At 37.4% G+C, this 25,601-nt stretch overlaps 1 protein-coding gene across 7 annotated transcripts in view; it reads right to left on the reverse strand.

The window, feature by feature from the left end:
* Positions 1 to 25,601, reverse strand: part of DENND1A (DENN domain containing 1A) — a 191,094-nt gene that overhangs the window by 128,030 nt on the left and 37,463 nt on the right. For 6 of the 7 annotated variants that reach the window (XR_004754946.1, XM_035341489.1, XM_035341487.1 and 3 more), the window contains exons 4-5: positions 11,473 to 11,522; positions 7,751 to 7,870 (exon numbers count right to left, since the gene is read on the reverse strand). Coding sequence is in view for 6 of the 7 variants with exons in the window: in XM_035341489.1 (XP_035197380.1) it covers positions 7,751 to 7,870; positions 11,473 to 11,522 (170 nt within the window). In the remaining variant the exon portion in view is untranslated. The remainder of the gene's footprint in view (positions 1 to 7,750; positions 7,871 to 11,472; positions 11,523 to 25,601) is intronic. The other variant, XM_035341491.1, reaches the window with a different exon arrangement.

Below are 25,601 nucleotides of genomic sequence, written 5' to 3' on the forward strand. Positions count from 1 at the left end.
AAATAAAAGAACTAACTACTTTCTTTTCAGATACAAAATAGACTTCCTATTAGTCTACTTGTATGCATGCAAAGGAGAAATGCACAAAGGAACTGTGACTCAGGTAAGAATTTTCAGTTAACAAGAAGAAATGTAGTGATCACCCTTCCTCCTTCTGCGAAAAACATGAAATTGTTAGTAAAGTATTGTGATGGTCAGTATCCTCCACAGAAGAAAATTCCTATTAACAACAGGTCAAAGCATTCATTCCAGATATGTACTTTTTTAATGTTCCAAACTTTCATCCAGGTAATGTGAGAATTGGATGCCCATCCTTACTCACATGTGAATACTGCTTCACAACGAGCTGTAGAACATTTCAGAACCACAACAAGAACAACCTCTCTAGCATATCCAGTAATTCCCATAGGTTAGTAAAGAATTTCTATAGTCTCAAGCATTTGCTGAGCTGAATTACTCCAGCCTGACTCAGCACCACGAACAAAATGCTCTCTGGCACATGTGGGAAGGCAGCAAAGTCAGCTCTGGGAGATGGGGGGAATCCAGCAATACTCAAATTGTTTCAGCTGATCAGAAATGAGTTCAGTAGGAAGTCCAGCCCCCCAAGGCTACACAGACTGGGGCTGCAGCACAGGAATTCAAAGGGGATGGTAAAAATTAACAAGAGGGCCAGAATCTCATGCCTTCAGAGGAAGAGGAGGTCTGCAGGGGCAGAGCACTTTCCAGTTTCTTCCACTCCCCCACTTCTCCATCCCTAGAAAACAATACGACTATTAATGGCTAACGTAGCCCTGTCCTTGGGAGAAACGAAGTTGATTCACATTTGCATCTATTTTTTCCTTTAAAAAGCAAAACTCCACAAAAGCTATTCCAGAAGATGCATCAACCTCACAAAGTGTGCACTCTTACAATCAACCCTCTGATTGTAAATCAAGCCTGAATCAAAATTGCAATATTTGGGTGTTTTAAAAGTGCATGGCATTCAATTAACGGGATTTTACCCTACTGTAGAGAAATGGCATAAAGTTTTCTTGCAGATCATTTAAGGGCCTCTAATCCTAGTTTACCTGCTATCTGCTCCATGATTCTTCATGGAGATTATTCTTTTTGCCTACTTTTATTTAACTTGCAATTAAGCAAAATCTGTATTCTCCTTTCTGCATTCCATTTTGTACCTATTCTATCATGACGCATACGTAGCAGCAACATAACTTATTGTTGTGAAAGTACATTTTAATTCCAAAATATAATTTAAATCAGGTGAGCCTTCATGCAGACCAGATAATGAATCGTATTACAGAATCAGCTGAGCACAAAAATTCCACTAAGTGGAAAAACTTGTAAAGAAGTGAATGCACAAGGAGGAGGATTTGTAAATTCAACCATTTTATAGTGGGGTAAATACGATTTTTTAAGTATGATACAGCCATTAAAAAAATAAATAAGAAGACAGTGTAAACCACAGTCAAATTCTAAAAATCAAGGTGTCATTTTTTTCCCCCTCAAGCATAAATATTCCCCTGTGGCTTCTGGCCAGATCAGTGGAAAGGGAGAGTTCTAGAAGACAACATGGCAATTCTTTTAAAACAAAAGCACACAAATCTTCAATTTCTTTCCCCCAAAACAATTGAAAGAGACATGGAAATAAAAGCAGTGTAATGGGTTTGGGATATTTTTTCTTTAGATTAGAAGGTATCACAACAGAAGCGTGCTACACTTTGGAGGCACACACACAAACAGTAGTATCCAGGCCCTTAAAGCTGTTTGTCCCCTATGCATCAATGCCCTGCCAGTTGGCAAGCCTGAGCCAGGAAGCTGTCAATTCCAATCAAGTTTAGGCGATGCAGTCCTATTAAAGAAGTCTTGCTGGTTAAGGGGCGTCCACTGTTTCCAAAGCATGGGAAGAAAAAAAAAAGAGGGGGGGAGAGAGAAAAAAAGAGCTCTGCTTTCCTTAGATTTGAGCTGGCAACTTTCACTGACTAGAGTTTTCAAGGAGCTATGAATGAGCTTAACAAAGGAGTTCTGTGGCTAGTTTCTGGCTGAAATCCATGTCAACAGTTTTTAAGGTCACAGGTCACACTAACTAACATTTATTCCCAGCAGACCCTGCTCTAAACACAAGCTGTAAGTAGTACAAATTTGGAATTTTTCTGTAATCCCTTGAGATATTCCTGATCCTTCCACATGTTTCTGCTCAATTAAAAACAATTCTCACTTTGCACCACAAGAGAGGCCCCTGCTCAGAAATCTTATTCTATCCTAAGAATAAATGGACAAAGACTGCAATCAAAGGAAAGGGAAGGGGGGAGGAGAGGAACTCACAACAAATCACACCAAAAACCTCAAATAACTCCATACAGAATCACATTCAGTTAGTTACATTTTCTGCCATCTGTCACAAACTATTATAGATTCATTTCTTTTTATCTTAGAAAAAGAGTGGTGCAGAGCTTAGCTATTTTGGCCAAAAGGGATTTCCACACAAACGTTTCTGCATTTCACTTCAGAAGAACGATTTTCATTTTGGGTACAAAAGCTGAATACCCGCTGAAAACTTCAAATTAAGTAAAATTTAAATCAGAGTTCCACATGGTTATCGCCCAGTAAGTTGGTGAACCAAAGCAAATCTATGCAAAGTTTTCTTATTTTTCACTTTAACAAAACTTGAAGCTAGACAAAAGTCATTAACCGACATTATTATGGTCTGGCACCATTTACCTATCACCTCCCAAGGCTGTTTTTATATTATCTGGAAAAAATAAGTATTTCAAATTAAAGACAGGATTGACCAAAATCATGTTTGTGCAGAAACTACCGTTATCAAGGCAACGTATTTATCTGCACAGACGGACAAGTACACATAGACGGACTTCCCATTGCCCCAGCTTTTCTGGGTTTGACTTCTTCAGAAATGGAGAACTCTGATGGACATCCGGCCCAGCTTTACCATTTAAGAACTAATAAACCGTAAGGTTTTAAAAGCTTAGTGACATCCTGGAAAATACATTTAAACACAACCAGCGAAGAATTGCGCATAAAACAATTTAGAGATTTGGATACTGTGCCATACCAATAATGCAGTCTGGATTAACAATCGAGTCTTTTACCCAACCTGGTACACGTCTTCCAAAATACTAAAACCAGTTTTATTATGACTGGTATTTTGTACTGTAGAAGTGTTGGTGGTGGGGTGGGTGGTTTTTTTTAAACACCTTTTTATTTCAGAGTATTTTAAATTCAGTTTTGTATGTTATTGGCCTTAGAAACTTAACTGAAAAATAAGGGAGCATACAGTACAGTAAGTAACAGCGAGGACCTCACTTCAAAACTATTCTGCTGAATGGTTTAGAATAAAATTACTATACTCGGCCTTAAACCTACTTACTACAAAAGTTCAGTTAATGCAATATGAAAATACTATTTCATATCTAAACTATTTTTTAAAACCTCAAATACACATTTCCAGTAAGAGAAGTACATGTTTAATATGAAGCTCAGCTTGGTGTACATACGTGTGCTTTTTAGCTATGTGAAAAAAATTGAGCTATCCGAGTCATCGTTCCATTGCTACATAAACTGAAATGATTACACTGACATGTTTAAACTACTACTTACACTTAAATAGTTAGCACACACTCAACATTACCATTATGAAATATACTAAGGCAAAGTAATCTCAGCTATGAGGTTTTTAGCTGTCCCCTCTACGAGCAGACCATAAACAAAAGTTTTCTCAACATAGCCTTCAAGAAACCAGACTGTACAATAAAACACTCCCCTACTTTTGGTACACTTACCGATACTAATACAAATTGTTTTTTATATTACTTTCCCATCACAAGAATTTTAAATCCATCAATGTTTGTGCTGTTAGAGTTCTAGATCTCAGGGGTTAGCTGAAGAGACGAAGTGGCTGAGCGCCTGAACACCAACATCCCTGACATAACAGGCCAGCTTCAGCAGAATTTTAGCACAGCTAGGGCTGACAGACATTTGAAAAGATGAATAAGCTAGTAAGAGAAGATTAACATTAAAGCAATGAGTAAATTAAAATTAAGAGCCTCAACATGCAAATTTGTAAGAATCAAGAAGTATTTGTATACTTAAAGAATATCAGAAAGCAGAAAGAAAATTATGCTATTTTATTTCTTACCCCTGAGATCATACCAGTAGATCAATATGTTTGTCATCTTTCAGTACACTGCAATTAGTATGAAATAGCAATCAGGAACAAATTCTATACATCTGAGACCATCAAGACTCAAATTCCAGACCAAAAGCATGGGATACACCTGATTAAGGCATAAGGGGTTGAAGAAGGTATCTCAGAATGTGATGTGAAACAACAGTTTGGTAACATCTTCGTGCTTGCTATTGTTTTATTTATTTTTTAATAGAACACTACATCTCTTCAATTAACTCAGAACTATCTATATTGTTCATCCTCAAAAGCCTATTCCAAATCTGATGCGAAAGTTAGCGTAAAGCAAACCTCTAAAAACAAAATAGTTTCAGCATCTTAATGCATATCCAAAAAGTTTTATTTGAGCCAAAATCCTGGAGCCCTTAAAGGACATCTTAGAGAGAAAAAAATCTTCGGGTACTGAAATTTTCTTATGATATTAAAACCACCAAATTCTAACTCTGCATTTGACAAACTTGGACACTAGCTCTCAACTTACTATGCATTCATCATTTAGAAAGGAAAAGATCTTAAAATACATCTTAAGTTTTGCAAGGTATCACATTGAAAAAGGTAGTACAGAACCCCAAGTTAACCAGATTTTGATGCGTGGCAGATGATCTTGTGGTTTTGCTTTTCTAAGGCACGTCGCTGGTTAGAACCTCAAAAAACAAAACCCCACCACACCAAATCATCTGCGACAATTGCTGTGCTTTTGTATGCCCTCTGCTGTCCGAAATGCAGAAAGGAAGCTCCTATACTACAGAGAGCTCCATATAAGAGAGCTCTACAACTCGGTGTTACACGCATTATTTGATCACTGCAGTTTTGTGATTAGCTAGAAATCAAGTGAGGAAAAAAGGAAACGGAATACGAGAGACAGAGTCGTTGGTTCTGCAATAAAAGAAAATCCTAGAACACCCAGGCAATGCAGTTTTCAATTTACCAATCAAAGATTTCCATAAATCTGTGTGGTACACAGCAGGAACAAAACTAATTACGGAAGTATATAAATAGTATGACAAATTAAGTTGCCATTTCTTGCAACAATTATGAAAGCTAACTTGAAAGCAGCTTTCTGAACAGTACTGGTTGAAATAGCCACAAGACTTATTCTGTAAAGCGGAATTCTGCTGGCCACACAAGGTACATCGACGTGGATAACTGTACTGCTATTGAGCTCCTTTGCACCCCCATGAAAAAGTCTCTGGATCACTTTAAATCTCAAGGTGCAGACCTTGACTTCTGGCATTCTGAGGATTGTCTCAGCTTTCAACTGTTACCAGAACTCTGCTGAAATTTTTAAAGCACAGGCTGAGTGAAAAGAATTTCCTTTTCCTGTTCCTCTTCAATGACGAACCAAAACTGAAGTGATTTTTCACCTCCAAAGCCTCTCACCATGGCCTGGCCCATAAAAGCTTTGGCTGATAAACATGTATTATCTCTGATGACAAACAGTATCACTTACTTCTTAGACTGTTGCTGAGCATAACAAGGAATACTCAAAGCTTGCTGCCATCCGTCTTCCACCAAGTATCCAGTGGAGACGTAGCATGTCCAAATATCAGATTGCTGCCAGCAATCTCCAGTAAAGTACATTGAGGCAATTTAATACCTTTAGCTCAGACACAGTTTTGTGGGACAAATTTAAGCAATCTAGCCAACAAGTTCTTAAAATTAACTTATCTGAAGCAGGCAGGGAAGCTGAAAGTAGAGGAAGCAAAAGAAAGAGGAAACATAGATGATGTTAAGAGACCCAATTGATCCGCTGCTCTAACTGCATTGTGGTTTTTTCTTTTTTTTTTCTTTTTTTTTTTTTTCTTTTTTTTTCCCCATTTTGGTTATGAGTTGAAGCAGAAGGCATTTAACTACAACATAACTCCTCCATTTCTTCTTGGCATTCACTTAACATAAGGGAGCTGACAGCAAAGTACTCTTATCCAGGAGAGATCAAGAAGGGACTCATACTGATCATTCAGATTTATTTTTTAAATGGTGTCTACCCTTTGATTTGTCATTAATCAGCAGAAGTTACTTTATGTAACCAGACACTTCACACCTGACAGTGAATCAGCTCCCCAGCTGCACTGAAGCAGCTACGGAAATACCTTCCAACCCTCAGGATGTGGTCTGTACTGCTGATTGCCACCACTACCAGTAGTTGAAATCTCTACTAGGGAAAAGACAGAATAACGATACTGATACAACTCCTGTCATCCTGCCTCCCACACAATTAATTAGTAATTCTGGTAGATTTAACACTAATTTCTCCAAATATTAGACTTCTTCAGTGACCGCCTGGTTAGCGGGTCCCTGTCCCCGTTGTCAGAGCAGTGCTGACAACGAACAGTTGATATTTTTGCCTATCTACTGCAAACACAAATGGCACTGACATACTCACCGTAAACTAAATACATCAATCCAAAATCAATTCCATGGCATTGCTGTATGTAACTCCATGAAGGGAGAAGTGTCCTCATACTTGATAGCTTGTTATATTTTGCAACATTATCCCCAAAACTCTCCAGAGGGATAATTTTCAATAAAACATATGCAGAAGGTCCCCCGCTGCCATTTGCAACGCACAGTACTTGCAGGCCAAAGACAAGTTCTTGTTCATACACTGGATTCCCTCCCATGAAGGGCAAACCAGAGACAACTGAGACAGATGGCTACAGTCGCTAAGAGGAAATTGTCCTCATTTGGGATTGCTTGAGACACTCCAGTCACCTAGTTCATAAGTTAGATCTCAACTACCTTAACCTAGGTCCAAAACTTCCAGTTTCTTATGAACTTGAAAAAGCAGAAGGCGGATCACTGTTAAATTTGTTGAAATAATATAATACATAACAAAATGATAGTAATAGGCAAGACGTCACGTAGAAATCTTTATTTCCATAAAAGTTCTTAATGGAACTCATATATTGGTAGATATGAAACCCGATTTTGCTTGCATCATTTCTTGCAACAAATGTAAATAGAAAATCACAGGCTGTATTTCAACAACTTCCTCCATAGGAGGTCATCCAGAACATTCTGTTCTATGTGAAATGCATTGTTTCCAACTTCCACCAGCCATCTGTATATGATAAACTCCACAAAACCCTCAACAGGACAGGGTAAAGCTCGTGCACACAAACTTTTAGGATGTGGACAGCATCAGCTTGGAGGACATTCCCCCAGCTACCAACAGATGCTTTGTTAATAAAGTTTGCATATACAAATATCCACAAAATGCCTTAACAAGGTCACTTGTGACAGCTAAAGATAACAGCTACAGTTATGCAATGTCGTAACAAATTACTGCAGAGATATTCTTCTTCTTTTTTTTTTTTTTTTTTTTTTTACCACATTGTTAATTCAAGAACACTGACTACAAACAAATACAGTTATCTATAGAGGAACTCAAAGTGCAAGATATTTTGCATCACTTCTGCAGAAGAGCAGTGACTTTGAGGACCAGATAGGAAAATAATTTCGAACAGCCGGAAATCATAATTGCAGTGTAACAACACAAAGTCAAACATTGTTTCCCAGAGTCAGCCAAAAGCTAAACCATAGACTTACCTTAAGATACAGAAGCAGCTCTTGGCCCCAGAAGATAAGCGACAGAATCCAAACCTCTGTTTGCTGTCAATGTCTGTAAGGACAAATGTAAAGTTCTGTCCAACTTGGCTAACTGCATAGCTGAAAATAAAGAGAATAAAAAGGAAAAACTTAATGCTGAAAACTTAATACTCCACATCGAAAGTATCTAATCTAAGTCATTGAACCTGTAACATTTCCTCCTTCAGCAGAGGAAGGAAGGAAAACTGGAGGAAACCACCAGTTTTGGTGGGTTTGTTGTTTGTTTGTTTTATTGTTTTGGTTTATTTGTCTGCAAGTGCATTTTGTGTTGGTTTTTTGTTTGTTTGCTTTTGAAAAATTAAACTTAAGAGTATACACCCTCTAGAAACTTGCAAATGGATTGGTTTGGGAAGGACGGTATTTTTTTAAGCATGGTTGGATAATAAAAAAAATATGCATTTATCTTTAAATGAAAAAGGATATAACTACAAACTTCAAAGCAGTACACACTGTATGATCCAAAGCCATGTTCTCTCATATAACACAAAATATTTATTACTCTTCATTTGAAAATTTGTTTACTCAAAGAGCAAGAAAATGTTTAAGAACATACATGTTCAACACTTGGATATTGACTTGTTGAAGCCTTACATATCCACCTACCCATTTTGTAAGCATGCCACATGCAACATTACAAGGTGTTCAGCAACCTGAACCATGCCAGATGGCTCTCCTTTATTCTAGCTGCTAGCAACCAGTTAAAGGAAAGAAATGAATACTGTGCAAAGGAGGAAAAGATAAAGTACAAACTAGAATCAGAAGTACGTGGTGCTAAGGGCAACTATGACTGGAAGACTTTTGTAAGATTTTAAACAATTTTTCAAAATTAAGGGTTGTTTGCCTCACTGTAAGATCTTAACGGCTCTTCGAGAACAGCACAAACAAACTAATAAGATTGTGGATGTTGGCCCCCACTCACACCTCTGTGGAAAGTATCACTAGAGTAGAATGTCTGAATTGGAAATTTCAGGTAAGTGATGCTCAAAGCAGAACAAAATAAGATGCTTTATATTTAAAGCACAACACTTTTTGAATGCTATTTCTTAATAAAATGAAACACATTCCTGAGGTATTACCACTGTTTTTCTCAAGTTAATCAAATACTTGTGTATGGTGATAGTAGATTCCATATAAACCAAGCCCAATTCACCTTCCCGTTTGTAGAGATGTCATTTTACAGTAGATTTGCAATTATAGTATTTAACAAAAATGTTGACATTCAGTGGCAAAATTTTGACTAATATAATTATTAGATGACTTTTCATTCCAATTTTAGATTTGAGACCTCATAAATATATGAATTTAACACTTACTTCCAGTTGTGTTTTCAGTGAGAACTGAAAAATATGACTAGAATTTACAAGTGCATCTTTACTAGTCAATCTTACCACCAACAAAAAACATTAAATCTGAGGCCACCTAACTATCACAGTCATCAGCCCTACAAGCAAACAAATACCTAAAGAAAACCAAGGAAAACAGCCTTTCAGAAAGAAAAGTTAGATCCGGATCAGACAGATGGCTCTGTCCAGCTCCGAAAGCAGAAACCTTCAGTGAGTTCCAAACAGGGAAGGAAAAAGATGCAGTGATGAAGACTGAGAAGTGCTCCATATTCACAGATGAACAAAAAGAAAGACATTTAATAGCATTTCAGCAGTCTGAGAATTAGACAGCGTAAGTACTATCATCCTACTAAATTCTAAATGTCAACAGAACAACCATTTCCATAAAGCTCCCCGAGCTACTGGGTACACCCAGAAATCCTTTACTGGTGTTGTGTTTTATCTGTAAAGCTTGGATGTAATGTTACTATGGTGATTTTAGTATGGTGTTTTAGAAGGGGATTATATGCTTAATTTTAACAAGGTTGAGAGCAGACTGCATGCGAGAAAAGCATTTTAGCTGACAATTAAAATTATGTAATGGGGAAAAAACATGCTTCACTCACACAGGGAGAGGCCTGTTTATTAAACACTTACAACCACTTGGTAAGTTCCTCCCAAGCAAGCAAACCTAAAGATTCTTGCATTTATGTGATTTGCAGAGAACAGATATGCTGATGAACAGGTCTTGCTCAAGTTTCAGTTGTCAGCTCTTCCTAGCATAAGGTAACCTGTCCAGTCACTATTCTGTCTAAAGATGTCATTTCTTATGCCAACATTAACCAAAGTATTGTTGCAAAACCCCATTGGGTGAAGGGGGGGGATACACTTTGAAATATCTTCTCATTGTGATATTAAGAGACTAAAATATTTTAAGTAGATAAGTAGGTGCTATTTCATTCACACTGTTAGCTAAGAAAATTTAGACCTGGACACTGATTATATTATATTATATTGGGGAAAAAAAAAGTACAACAAAACCCTAGGTATGATAAAACTACACACAGTAACCAAAAATGTGTCCAGTAAAAAGACAGCTACCTTAAACGCGTATGTAAGAAAAATATATACATCTATTTCTCCACTCCCTTCCTTTAAGAAAGGAAGATCAGCAAAAAGTGATTACAAATTATCAGGACAAACTGTGGCTTTTGAAGGTCATCTGAGTCAACCACATCATCTGTGTGAGCCATTCAAACTTTCAGCTTCCTCCAGCCCCAGATTACGACGTGGGAGGACAAAGCGTAGCACTGCTTTGTGGTGGGGACTCTCATCTCCAGAGAAGATTTCACCCCAATTCAGACCCCAATCTCCACCAAGATTTCACCCCAATTCAGAGACACTAGCTTAGAGCATTTCAAGATTACTTAGAAACACCTGCTAGCCTAGGAGGGGGAAAGTAAAAAAAAAGAGAACAATGGTTCATACCAGAAGCAATATTATAAATGGATGTTGATTTATAAGGAAAATCAATTTCTGCTGTAAATATCACAGATTTCACTGAAACAAGACTTTTTTTAAAAAAAAAAAAAAAAAAAAAAAAAACAATCTACTCATAATTAAGGTCAATTTTATCAAACACATCCAGTGTGTTTAGCTGACGTAAGACAACTGATGCCAGCCACTTGAATGCTGCTGCTCCAGGACACAAGCAGAGTGCGACCTTTCAAAATTTGAAGGCCTTTTCTCACCATGAAGTCATCACAAATAACTTAAAATCAAAACTAAAAACAAACAAACAAACAAAAACTTTAAAAGTTCTGGTATTTTCCAGTGTAAATTTTAAATATTCTCCAACAGTTTGTCATATCCACTGGAACTTACTCTACAATTTTTCCAAAATGTAGAAGCTTCATTAAGAAGTGCCCAGAAAAGCACCAGAATTCCAACAAGATCCAGAGGCCTTTAAATGTAAAGCACTTAATTATTCTGCCTAACCTTTGGCAATTAAGAAATACAACACAGATGTACACAGAGTTCTGATGTTAATATGCACATTTGACAATTACTATCCAAGCATTTTCGTGTCCAAATATTACATGGAGTAAAACAAAACACACTTTTATTGCTGCCACTGAACAGCACAAAGCTAAAACTTTTTTTTTTTGATGGTGCCCATAAAAACCCCAGGAAAAAGGGATTCTGAGACTATAATTTGCACTTAGGTGCTTTAAATCACAGTCAAGCAGACAGAACATTAAGAACAGTATGGTTTTTATTTTCTACAGTGGTTTTATTGACAAGCTTATTTTCTTGTAAAGTTTGAAAATCTAACACTACCTGTCCACATAGAAGGGGAAACAAAACTTGGTCAAAGTCTGTAGAACTTCCTGTGGAGAGAAAGAGAGATAATTTATACATCTAATGGGACCAATAAATCTAATATTAACCACATCACACAATTTCACAACTTTGCCCTGAAGAAAGAAGAGACAGATGAAGAAATATGGGCTTTATCAATTACATGGAAGGAGTACCAGGCAGTCAATCATGTGAAATAATAAACATGATCAAACTTCATTAAAAATGAAAAATTAATCAAGATTCACACATGGGCAGGCAGCAGGAGCCATCCAGCAATTCTCCAAAGGGTAGGAGGAGGTTGGGTTGTTGAGTGTTAACACCTCTCTGGGGACACTCTCTACCCTGACCATATGGATCATAGTGAATAACACCAAACCACATGGGCTTGGCCTGGCAGGACCACTTCTGCTGGCACAGCTTTTGCCTGTTACCTAGGAACAGAGGTCTGGGGGATTAGAGAATACTTCCTAACATCAGCAAGATAAATAACAAAAGATAAAGCCAATAGGTCTCATAGCAGGAATGTTTAACATTGCCTACTGCTATTAGGAAGAAAATCTAAGTGTTAAAAGACCAATTAAAATAATGTGTATTAAGATAAATACAAATTGTTTAATGTACAAACCATTTTCTAAAAGATGCAAACAGCACCACACACAGAGAAACTTTTAAATATAACCTCTGTATGATCTCAAAGAGCACGGATGTGAAAACCAAACACACGATCAATGTTTTTAATTAAGAAATCATTTTCAACTTTAAATAAATACAGGCATTAAAGAGGCAAAAATACACAAGTACCAAAATAGTTGTGTGCAGAGACAGAAGTAATCTGCTTAACTTGTATCATTCTATAATATTCAGATGTTGAATTCTGCAGTACAAAATCCACCATAAAGGTCAACCTAGTTTGCAGACCTTTACTACCAGCCAGTTATTGTCCATTCACCTTCACAATGAAATATCTCAGGACCCAAAACAAAATATATTTCTGCTCTCAACTGAAAGAAAATCACCCTGACTAAATGACAAACCTGATAAATTCAATGCTTTTCTGGCCAATAGTAATAAATTATCACCAATAACTAAACTGATGCTTCTCGCTTCATTTATTTCCAAAACCAACACCATCATTCAACAAATAAACTACATCAATCTAATAACCTATTCAATGAAGCAGAAAACATATTGACTCCCTTACAAAAGCATGTTCCTCCTACATAATTCAAGCAAGCACATCCTATCCTTAGCTATGGTTTCAGGCTCAACTGCTCCTCTTCTTTGGAGGTTTCTTGACATCTAAAATGTGGCAAGTTCTTAAGATTTCAGGCAGAAACAGATAAGGAAACTTTGACTTCTTGACAGTTTATTGATAGATTATTTAACAACCTTCTGGTTTTAAAGAACAAGAAAGAATCTATTGAAGAATGGCATGGAAAGCAATGAGCTGTCCTCCTTTCAAATTCAGCAGGAAACTTGCAAAGCAACCATACAGGTTCCAGAGTAAACTCTGCAGAAATATGCATTTTGATACAAAACAAAGCCTTGATAGTAAAGACCTCATTAACGTGATTGGGTTCACCCTCGTGCAGCCTCACTGACTTCCACTAGGATCAACAGCCTCCTGCACAGCACCAATTGCTTCTGCACAAAAACTACACCTTGACAAATTTCAATTATTCCATGCTTCTCCTTTACCCATTACTGAAATCTCAAATCATAAAATAGAAAAAAAATATATCAGAATTTTAAAACAAACAAAGTTATAACTGCAGGAAAGTAAGAAGTGCCTATATTTTTATTGGCCTTATCAATCCACGTTCTCCTCAAAGTACCAGCACTTTTCTATTTGTCAAGAAGCAAAGTAGCCACTACATGCAGTTCTGAAAACAAATCAGTGCTAAAAAGGTAAGTCATCAGTCACCTCAAAGTAGCACAACATATCCTCCTCATTATTTTGATTAGGATTTGAATAATTACTGTAACTACGAGTAAAAACACTTAAGATAAAACACATTACCATTTCATCAGCATCATGTTATTGGAGGATAATAAAATATATTGCTCAGAACCTACTCTGCAATTGATTCTTAATGTTTGTGGCTTTCTAAACACAGAAAATTGAATTCTCATTTCAACAGGGAATATATTGAATTTATACCACTACACAATGCCTTGCCTTTCAACAAAAGGCTTTGCAGTGATATTATTATGTAGCTTTTATGTTATTGGGCACATTTTGCCTCTTGTTATGTATCAACATCTATCTGTCTTGTTTTAGAGATGAAAAACTGAGACTAGTACAGGTTAATCAGACTTATTTCGAAATTTTAACTATTAAAATAAAACTCATACAGAATTAGGTTTTGATTAACAAAACTGCAGATCTTTTGCATGTAAGAAATACAATTACTGAATACCTATTCAACTGTTGCTCAAGTTGCAAGCTCATTACTATAAAAATGTCCTTTTTTAAATTTAAGTACTGCTCAGTTTGAAAGATGAGCACTGCCTACATAGAATACAACTTCCTACAAGTTGTATTGAGATGGGTGGCTACTCATGTCCTAGAAAAATCATTATCTCTTTAAGATCCCAAACAACAACAAAAAATTATAAAAATAAAAGCTAGAACCCCTCCATGCAGCATCTTATAATCCCTTTTGTTTTTACCTGACATGAAGGATAGCAGTAGTATCACTAGAGTGTTTTCTTATTTTATTCCCCCAGGCCTATATTCTTTAAGAAAAACCTACAAAAATGTCACTAAAACAGCCCCCCTAAAAAGAAAACCAAAACCCAAGCAGAGAACAACAACAAAAAACCAGCCAGGGCTCGCAGCTGATAAGCGTAAATTGCCCAGGAGCTGAAACCCTTCTCTCCAGGGTATCCCTTGCCAGTTTTCTGGATCAATCCCCAAGTTTATATTTTCACAAATCTTTTTACATGCAGTTTGATTTTTAACATTTTAATGAGCAAAAAGTGCATCTATAGCAGCCAGTCACCACAGTTAAAGTGCAGGGCATGAACCGTGTCCCCGGAGGGACGGAGCCCAGCCGTGTCACCGGCGGCTGGAGGACATCCACCACCTGGTTCCGGGTCCCAGGGTTCCGACGCTTTTCATAATCAAAACACTGCTGACATTATAAACCCCACATGGGTTTTCTAAAATCCTTCCCAATCAATAAAGCCAGCACATAACTTATCGGAGACAACACAGAGCTCATTGATTAAGTTTGGTTTCAGTAGCAAAGTTTTCAAAATAAATGAGCCAGGAAGAGAGCGCTCAGCCCTTTGTGTCACACAGCAATTTATGAAGGTGAGGCAGCCTCTGAAACGATTTCTTCTCCCCTCCCTTCCCCCACTGATGTACTTTAAAAGCGTATGGAAAGCAAGGTTGTTAAATACACTCTTGGCTTATGCCCTGAGTTATCTTTACATTGAGAAGAAATAGTACAGAAGCTCAACATTGCTGAAAATACGTTTGGTATATTTGCTTGTGAATTTAATATGCAAGCTGTATTTTATATCCGACTTTTAATCCTTTCACGGTTTCCACCTTCAAGTCTAAGGAAGAACTTCAGAGCCTCTTAAATACCCAGGGCTGCTTTACCACTGCTGTCCCAACGAGCAGCAGCACCAACCACCAGCAGCAGAGGTGGCAGCCAAGTGCCACTGCTAAAACCAAATGCAAAGCCATGGCCCAGTGCAAGGACTGCAGGCTGGCAACAGCGCTGCTCTTAGAAAGATGCCTGACAAAACTGAGTCAAAGCGAGCAAGGAGTCTGGGTAGAGGTTGTAGTGAAACAAAATTAAACACAAGCAGAGATCCCTGAGAAAGTATTAATGATTAAGGCAAAACACTCAAATATTGATGCGAGTCAGAGCAGGGAAACAACACACCACAAGAAACGCCACGCTGGGGATCTGTATTTGGAAAGCCTACTGGGAAACCTGAGGAAAAACATGGCAAAGTTGAAAAGGCTATCCAGAACCCAGATAAGACCTTAGCTGAGGCAATGTCAGAGAAAAAAAGCCTTCCAGAAGCACGTGCATTTTCTCAGGGCAACTCAAACCCTGCCAGAGGATGGAGCATTGCAAAGATGATGGGGTTTTGCATGGAGAGAAGACATGACTCAGTGAGGAAAAAGCTGCCATAAGCCAAACACTAAATAGAGAGGGGAGGAAATAAAAATAGTTGTCATCTCATGCAGCCAGAAATACCGTCTGTGTCCATGAAACCACCACGAAAGGCATCCTCTTTGCACGGATGCCACCAGGAGGGACCAGAACACATCCGACCACTGCGGGACGGAGACGACCCCGAGGGCTGGCGGGAGCAGGGCCCTGGTGGGTTTTGTGTCACCTATTTCAGCTGGTAATTAGAGAACAAAGCAACTGAGTTTCAGAAACTCAAAGTTGCCATGAAGTGAAAGTAGGTACTAACAGAGAAACTGACCTTTAAATGTTTTGTGTATTCATTATTTCTGCTCGGAAACAGCACCAAATCCCAACACAGCCCAAGTGCTAGTACAGCCCAGAAGTGCTGGGATGTTACATGAAGCAGAATATTACCCGTCCCTTCTGAAATTTGGACTTTAATCTACCTTATTACCACAGATTTGTCAACTGCTTTTATATTTAATTTATTTGCATAATTTTAAGCTAATAATTATTTAAATCATCCACTGCATTGGACAACAGGATTAAGAATTGGAAGGAGTTCCCAGTGCACCCAAATAATCAGCATAAAGCTAGCAACAATGCTATTTAAAACCCAAGAACAATGAAAGTACAGAACAATCCAGAACCCCATAAATCCTGTTAGCTATGAGTTAGTCAGAAATTCATGTATATTTTCCTAGGAAAGGGAACATCCTTACACACTTCAGTAATAAGCACCTCAGTAACAGGTTCTGCTGTTACTTTAAACAACATTTTACAAAGCAGCTAGCCACAATGAACAGGAAAAGGTAGTCATGTATCATAGTTTTATCTAAAGAACACACATGCAAGAAAGCAGTGCTGGCCACTAACAAAGACAGCTATGAGTAACAATCAGGGATCAGTGAATCTTGTGTTTTGAAGATTTAAAGCTCAATTTCCATTTATTAGTAGTGTTGGATTTTATTATCTTACATCAGATTTTCCTGAAGTTATCATTACAGATTCTCATCAATTAACAAATGCCATCTAATTACGTACTTAAAATTCAGAAGCATTCCAATTCAATCAGCTTATAAAAAATAATTCCCAATTTAAAAGAAGGTATACTGCATGGAGAGGCTGGTGTCACACGGCCACAACAAAAAGCTGAGATTTTTGCATGATTGCAAAGTACAGGAAGCAAAGAGGAATAAACTGAAAAGCATGACTTCTCTGGATTTAAAAGATTTTTTTTTTCTTTTTAAGCAGAACTGGTACAACAGACATTTTTTATAAAAAATAAAAGCTTGCCTGTGAAACATTTGTATCAAATTTCATCTGGAATGCATTTTAGCATGGAAGTATTTTATATCTCATAACAGTATTGAACAGTATCAGATTTTACGACAGTCAAAATAATTTAAGAATAAATTTTAATCAGTTCTCTAAAAAGCCCTTCTACACCCCAAAACCAGGTGCATAATTTGCTTAGCAACATTAATTTAAATTGCCTTAATTTAGTTTTATCTCTACTTTTTTAACGCTACTTGTATCCCAACACTACTAGAAGCAAGTAGACGAACTGGTTCTGTAGTGCTCTAGGAATTCACTACCTCTTTTTGAGCAACTACAAAGCTTCAATTAGACGAGTTTTTTCCTACAGAAGTTGCTTCTTCCTGTATGGAGGCCGGGGGCAGAAGGGTACCCCGTATGAAATGCTATCGTTTCACTCAAGGTACCCAGTTGTCCTCAGGAAAATGCTATTCTTTAAGAAAAAAAAAGATGCTTGTAGACACAATCACTGTAAGAGTATCAGCATGAAATAAATAACATTTCCTAAGCATATTGAGGCCTGCTATCATTTAAATATTTTAAACATACAAAATATGTGCACAGATGGGCAACTTTTCTACTTGCATTACTAAAAACATATTTCATGATAAAGCTGAAAATCCCTGAATTTTTTAAACCTAATTGTGACTCTGTTTCTTAGAATTCACACCCCAAGGCCAAAGCTTTCCTGCCACCAGTCCTTCAAATCTGATTTGGACATTACACGGGAGGAGGCTCCAAGCCTCCCTGAGGTCTCGCTCCTTTTACAACACACGCAAAGCCAGCAGATAATGGGCCTACGCTGAATTCACCGCTCCACACAGCTCCTCCTGGGACACAGGCCTAGCAGATGTGATAAAAACTGTGGCAGAGAAGTAGCTCTAGTTTTTGCCTTAATGACAACTTCAACCTCTCAACTAACAGAACAAAAGAACAAAACGACTATTACTCTTTTTTTGGTATAAAAAAGCTGAAAGTAAAGCTGAACTAAATATTTAAGCAGTCTTGCAAAGAGATCTCTTCACTAAGTGCCTTTAAAATCCCTCCAATGAATTTCAGATTTAGTTTTCCTCTAGGATAAATGGATATTAGCTAATGTTGAAAAAAAATCTACAGCTGTTGTGGCAAGAATCATTGTTGCAGTCTTAAAACACAACGAACTGAAAAATTATATAAACAAGCATAAAAATCAAGTCCAGTTATGTGCATAAACATTGATCTATTGGTGCAGATAAGAAATGTTAATATCAGAAAGCTAGAATAGTAATTGAATTGAATTTATTTTGAACATCTAGCGATTAAAGATGAGGAATATTTTCACTTCAACATTTAGGAAAAATTAGGTGTGAAAAGATAATTGCATACTACTCATACTGCAAGCCAATTGCCCAGGTATATCACATCAAAACCACGGCTTTAAATACATACATTGGTTAGCATTTGTTAAATATTATAATTCTGGCTTAAGATGACTGGCCCTTTTAGGCATCGCCTCAAATGCTCTATTCAGCTCCCACTGCATACCCACTTAATCAGCAATCATTGTTCTCTGAGGCAGGACTTTGTTGTCAAGACAAGCACTGAAACCTTTAAAAAATTTCAGAACTGGCATAAGAAAAAAGTGATCTTTGTCAAACAAGAACAAATTTATGCAAATCTTTTATAAACATTCACAAACATTTATTTAGCTTTTGAAATGTTGGCCTCATTTGAGAGCATGAAAATGAGGGGGAAGTAGGAAGATGCAAAGGACAGCTTAGAGGCTGGCACACTACATAAATATTCAGAAGGAAGATTATAGGATTCATGTTAGGCTGTCTTAGGTTTCTCCAAAGTCCACATAGAATACCAAAGAACAAAACTAACGAGAAGTAGAGCAGATGTTAGACAATGCAGCAGCCCTCTTTTCCACACTCACTTGGCTATACTTCGATGCTTTCATTTTTTCTTTCAATATGGTTAGGTCATTCAAGGATTCTCCTATAGACTCTGTATTGTGGCTACAGAGCTATAAGCTGGACCTCTGTCAGCTTTCCAAAAGTTTGCAATGAAAAGGCATTATGCAAATTCCACCTCTCTTACTCTTTCAGGAAAAAAGCCTCCAGTATGCAGTCATTGGAGTATTGGAAGTCCCAGCCTTCATTTCTGTATGGTTGTGTTTGCCTTAGGGCCATGCTGCTTGTTTTGACAGTGGATCCCCCTAGATAGTTGGGATTAGTCGAGCTTGTTTAGATAAACTTGAAATCAAGGCCTTCTCTAGGTAGACAGCTAGATGTAGCTACTGAGTTTCCAGCTGCCTTCTTCTTTCATCCCAAAACAACTGCAGATTCACAGCAGAGATCACAGCCACAGGCTATGTCACATACATAAGTACAAAATTAAAGGCTGCTAAAAGAAGCCTTTGTAAGTCTTAGTGCTAAAATAAGGGATCTGTACCGCGCAGTTTAAACAAATTATTCAAGAAGCACCAATAAAAATCTGCAACGGATAGTTAACAAGGTGTGTTCACAAAAGAAATACCCTGTTTACATAAAATGGGCAAGATCAAGATTTTTAATCGTTTCTGTTTCATTCACTGTCCAATCTTTTCAAAAATACATGCAAGTAAAAATGCTTAACCAGTATCTGCTGGATTGTCTGGAAATGAGTTCTGTTTATCAAATACAAACTTTATGAACATAAAAAACATTATGAAGGTATTATTCCAATCAGATTTTTATCGTACCCATGACAAGAATGGGCCAATTTGATCTTTACTATAAGCAGATATTGTAAAGCGTTAGAACTCATCCATACAAACATAGTACATTAAAAGAGAAGGGGCAGAACTCCAAACTCAAATTACAAACTAAAAGCAAATCCCAGCCGTGTACCCACATTACACCTTTGTAAATCTGCATTGTACTTTAGCCCCAACAGGAGATTCATTTTCCGGTAGTGCAGGAAAAACACTTTTGACTTTTAAAGACTGTAATCCTTTCTAGCTGGGTGCAAGATTTCACATACTCTTCTGCAACATCCAGACACAACAGGCAGGAAGCTAAATTAACAGAAAAATTAATCGTGATGATGTTTTAAACAACCAAGCAGCTAAAAGAAAAAAAAAAAAAAAAGGGCAAATAAAAGAAAAAAATAGTTCAATGAACTGTAAATATTAAAAATCAACTCCTGTTCATGGTTAAAGAAAAAAAGGCCTGAAGAAACTCACGGTATTGAAAGCAAACAGTTCAAATAAAGACAATGGCAGAATTTTACGGTTAAGAAACCAAGGTAAGAATTCACCATGACCAACTTCTTCACCTTGGTGAAGAGGAGGACTTCAGCACCACTTTTCTCCCATCTGCATTATTACAGAAATTCTACCATCTCTCACTGCAAAGTTAAGTCACTTCACTGACAAGATTTTTTACAGAAATTCAAGGTGTTAAAAAGCATAAGAGAATAACACCAGGCTCAAATTTCTTCCTTCACTGATTACCAAAGAAAATGGTTGAGTGTATACCGAATTCAGTTTATTGATTCCAGAAATTCATCGTAAATTCAATAATAAATTCTCCATTAGTGCTATCCTTAACAGAAAATAAACTACAGATCAAGAATTCTAACCAACAACTGAGCAAAATACGTAATTCTTGAGAAGTAATGAGAAAAACAGTTTCATCATGCCGTTGTACTTAAAGAAAATGGAAAAACACTTTTAGAACCGTCTTCAAAATAATTAAATATGACTGCTAAGAAAAATGCTATGGATGTACCAGCACAGTGCTATCAAACACCATAGGCTGATACAATGGATTTGCCTGCTCACAAATGTCTTCCATCTGCGATGACCAAGATCTTCCTCAATGCTGGAGAGAAGAACACGTAGCTCTGTAGGTGCTTTAGAGCTAGTCACTAATAAAGTTAATTATCAACTATGCTAGGAGGTGTTAGCTACTTTTTGCTGGTGAGGAAACATAACAAAACTAAATGACTATCCCAAAGGGGGCAACAGTTGACCAATTTTTAAAATTCAGGAGATCCCATTTCTCACATTCACATCATACTTCTGATAATTCTCTAAAGGAGAAGAAAGGAGAAAATGATGATATACCATGAGGACACCAGTGCCTCCCGGGAAAAAAGATGTTTTCTAACGTTATACTTTTGAGAGATGAGATCGAGACAGCGAACACCTTAGATAACTGAACATTGTAAGAGGATACAGTACTTCAAATTTACTAATATTTTCACAGCTTTCAGATTTCCAAATGTGAGCATAACGCTAGATGAAATACTGAACCAAAACCTGAAAGCTATAAAAATGTTTTTATCTGTGGAAAGTGGTTTTCATTTGGGAGAGGGCTGGGAGAGGAAGGGAGACAGATACATAAAAAGATGTAAAATTTGTACATGGAAATTAAGTTTTCCAAGTATAAAGCTAAGAACTGTGGACTTCCCTGTGTCAACACAGACTAGTTTCCAACTTTTCTTTATAATATGCTACCAGTTCTAAGCCGCTACCCAGACATGTGTGAAAATTTGAGCATGTGAACAGCAATTAATCTCATCTATCAATCACCAACAAACCCTTTCTTTCAGGCTATCTTCCCATCATTCCTTTAGGAAGAAGAAAACAAAGAATAATACATGCAAAATAATTTGGGAAATTCAATTAACATATCACACAATCTAAATACTTTGTACTGTACATTTATGAAATTATTCAGACATAGAAAGAACAGCAAGTGTGCCAATACAGGCCTTGTGATGATGGCTCTGAGAAATGGCAGCACTGGGAAATTAAATTATATAAAAATCTCAGAATTGCACTTACACACTCTTACACGCTAGTTCTCTTTCAGAGCTAAGACAGCCAAGGATTAAAAGATATATCCCTTCCAGAACACGTATTCTATTATTTTCCTACATTAGAGTAACTTGAGTACACCCGACATCTAGCACCCTTATGTTCACTAGCACTCCTGCACGGCTTCTGCGCTGTGTATTCTGCAGGGCACCCCACCCCTACAGCCCCTAAACAATACTGGCCACACGGGCCTGAAAGCCATGCAGAAGACCACAACTGAATACTGAAGAAACAAACCCCCAGCTGACTTCTTTAGGAAAAAACATTTTATATTAAAATTCTTCCTCCAGAAAAGAAATAGGCAGATGATGTGATCTTACAGCTCAGCCAATAAAGAGCCATGCCCACTTCAGGATGTGTCACACATTGCAAGACTGCAGTTAGGAAAAAGAAAACAGCTACATTGCCTGGTACCACCACTCAACCCAAACTCTAGGAAGTCCCTCTGCTGTCAACAATAAATCACAGAAATCTGCTTCCACCTCAGAAATCAACAAACCCCATGCGACAGCGGTCTCCTAGAATTCCCTTTCACAGCCTCCGCACCTGGCTACAAGAATTCAAGATGATCCATTTGAATAACAAAGCACAAGCTGTTTTGTGTGTTTTGATATGCCACAGAATGCTCTGCAAATAAAAATTGTACTTTTATTTCCCTCTTGCTTTTTGTCTTTACAACCCCATCAGCGAAGCTTTAGCTTCACATTTTTCATGCATTTATACACGGGGGTATGGGTAGACAAGTTGCAAGAGCAAGAATCCAAAGAACAATTCCCTCCTCCACCTACTCAGGAAACTTTACAGCATTAATGACTACTTTTGGAGCTACAAAACAAAGGCTCTCCTTACTTCATTAAAAGAGAGGCTGAATAGTACAGCTACAATAAAGTAGCAATCGAAAACATTAAGGAAGAAAAAACGCTGCAAGACAAAGCAGGAACAACGCCTGGTGAGTAGTTCTCAGAAATAAACTTAGCCATCAGCTATTCAGATCTTTGAGCTAGAGAACTAACTCATCCCACTGAACTCTTGATTTAAAAGAGATCTCTTATCAACTGAGGTGTTATTCAACGACACCACGATATTTAATATAGACGGGGCATATCTGAGAGGAATTCCTAACTCTAACCTTGACCAGCCACTTACCTGCTGGTATTTATTCTGAACTTGTGTCAAAATACATTCTACTGTCTGCAAAGGGTGGCATTTCCCACTACTGCTGTGCATCCAACCACCATAACAGGGCTGATCCAGTGCACTAACACGAGCTGACAATTTTAATATGCCTATATTTACCCTGTTATCAGAAGCTTAAATTTATTCTTATTTTAACAATAAAGATACTTTCTACATATTGCTAAGATTAAAACAACATTTTAAAAATTGTTTATGTACTAATCTATAGCACCAGCAGAGAGCCGTGTAGTTTCAGAAGACTAAAACAAGAAAAATTTCTAAATTATTTTGATAATGTCCAGGTTAAACCAAATTTCATAAGCATTTCCCATTTTAAAGAATCCCATCTTTACTTGATGTGAATATTTTATGGTTTTATCAATAAATTTAAACATAAGTGATAATGATTACTCACTTTAGGCCTGATCCCACAACCTTTACTCACACGAGTAGTCCCACGGGATTTTAATATGACTACCTCAACGAATAAGGGTTGTCAGGACAGGTTTTAAATTATTCATATATTCACAGATTTTTAAGGCCAGAAGGGACCATTATGATCATCTAGTCTGACCCCTTGTATAACAAAGGCCAGACGATTGTATCCAGTAATATTTGCACTCAACTGAATAATTTGTGGTGAAATCAAATTGTGTTTACTGAACTTTGAATACTGATTCAAATTTTATATGAAAGAAAACTGAAATTGCTTAGAAAGGAGCTTGAACTACTTTTCCCCAATTACTCCTATATTTCTATTCTGAATCTGTCTCATTTCTGGCCCCTGGCTTTCCCACAGACTTCAGAGTCCAGCACTATCTCAGGTACTCTCAGTCCAAAATCAAGTCACCTCCTGGGTTCCTTCAAAAGATAAAACAGCAGTGGTTTATGATTTGTTGTCTCTACTTTCACCACTGCTACCCTGAAATACAGACATCAGAACGAGACAAACAAACCACTGATGTTCTCAGTGATACAGCAAATGGGGAAAACCACTCAAGTCTTTCAAAGACAGGAGCGAACAAGGTAACTCTTTAGATTAAAGAGAAAAAAAAGATACAGTTTTGAGTACTTTCTCACTCAGCATGCCTTAGCCTTCAGGATTACCTCTTCTCAGGTACTGATTACTATTTTGCTCAACACAAATCCACTGCAATCACTTTTGCAGCGTATCACCTGGTAGTAGTAAAACAAACGTACTAAGAAATAAACAAAGCTGGACTGTTATGATGCTACATGAAATTCTGCTCAGGATCTGAGGGACTACTTAAAAGCAGCTACTCTGTTCTCTGCCTGAAATCTCTCATCATACAAAAATTTAACTTCTCTAATCCCTAGATTTACTAAATTCAATTCTTAAATGGAGCTTGGATGAATAGATTATGTGAAAGGTTCTATTAAGATGCAAATCATCCTTACACCATGTATTTTTCAAGGTTAGAACAAGGGTAGTATACCCTACTACACAGACAAAGGCAGTAAAAGAGGCTCTGCATTAGTTTTTAATACTAATGAAATAATACTGGAGAGGCACACAAAAGACATAAGTAGAAATAGATAGGAAAACAGACCTCTCTCACCTGTTTGGTCTAAAGGAAGGGTAACTTGCAACATACGATGATGACATAAAGAGACAGAGTGAACAAGGAATGTGTTGTTTGTTTGTTTTTTTTTTCTCCAGTTTCACATATTAAATGATACAGTTCTAGTCTAGAAAAAGCCTCCAACTTCAGGAAAATCTCCATTTTATAGCCCAAGCCCCTGACTGAGTCCTGTCCACTCTCTCAAGACTTGACCCAAAGAACCCAGCTTTGCTGTTGGAGGCTAAGTTGTCCACAGAATGTTTCAGCAGCATTGAGCCAACAGCTGCAGCATCTGCATGGAGGTATAGGTACAACAAGGTCATCTCCTCACACGTTGCACAGGCTGCTTGCCTACCCCACACAAAGGTTTCCATTCATGCCACTACTTTACCACTACCTAGTCAACAGGGGTTACTGTACAAGGAAAATATTTATAACTGTCCTACATTAGGTTTTATTAGGCTTTCACTTAAAAAAAAAAAAAAAAAAAAAAAAGCTCCCTGTATGAATGAAGCATGATAGCTCTATACAAGCTGACAGTATCAAAAGCTTCAGAAGTGAGTATCAACCACTGCTTATTTCTTACCAGACCACTATAACCAATCTTCTACGCTTTCTAGATGACTAATTACTCAGCCTTCCCAATCCAACTTCTTCATCTACTTTGGAAAGAACAGCAGTTATTTCAAATTACTCTTAAGACAGTTTCTTTTTTTGTGAAGTGTATGCAACCTGCAATGGCAAAAACTTCATACTGAAAATACTATGCGCAATTCAGAAAAATTTAACTGTTTTATAATCATCCCTGTTCAAGCAACTACGTCCTCCTAGCGCACACAGGTTTTGCAAGATGCGGATTTATGCTCCAGTTATGGCCAGCGCTGTGTTCGTGTTCTCCAATCTCACAACTCTTACAGTGATACAAAGAAAGGGTGCTTTTTAGTTTTCCCTGTGTGCAATGTTTCTACAACGCTCATAGACTTTGTACAAGACAGACCATTAGTTTCTATATAAAGACCG

The sequence above is a fragment of the Oxyura jamaicensis genome, chromosome 17 (genome assembly GCF_011077185.1).
Source record: "Oxyura jamaicensis isolate SHBP4307 breed ruddy duck chromosome 17, BPBGC_Ojam_1.0, whole genome shotgun sequence".
NCBI classification, from domain to species: Eukaryota; Metazoa; Chordata; class Aves; order Anseriformes; family Anatidae; genus Oxyura; species Oxyura jamaicensis.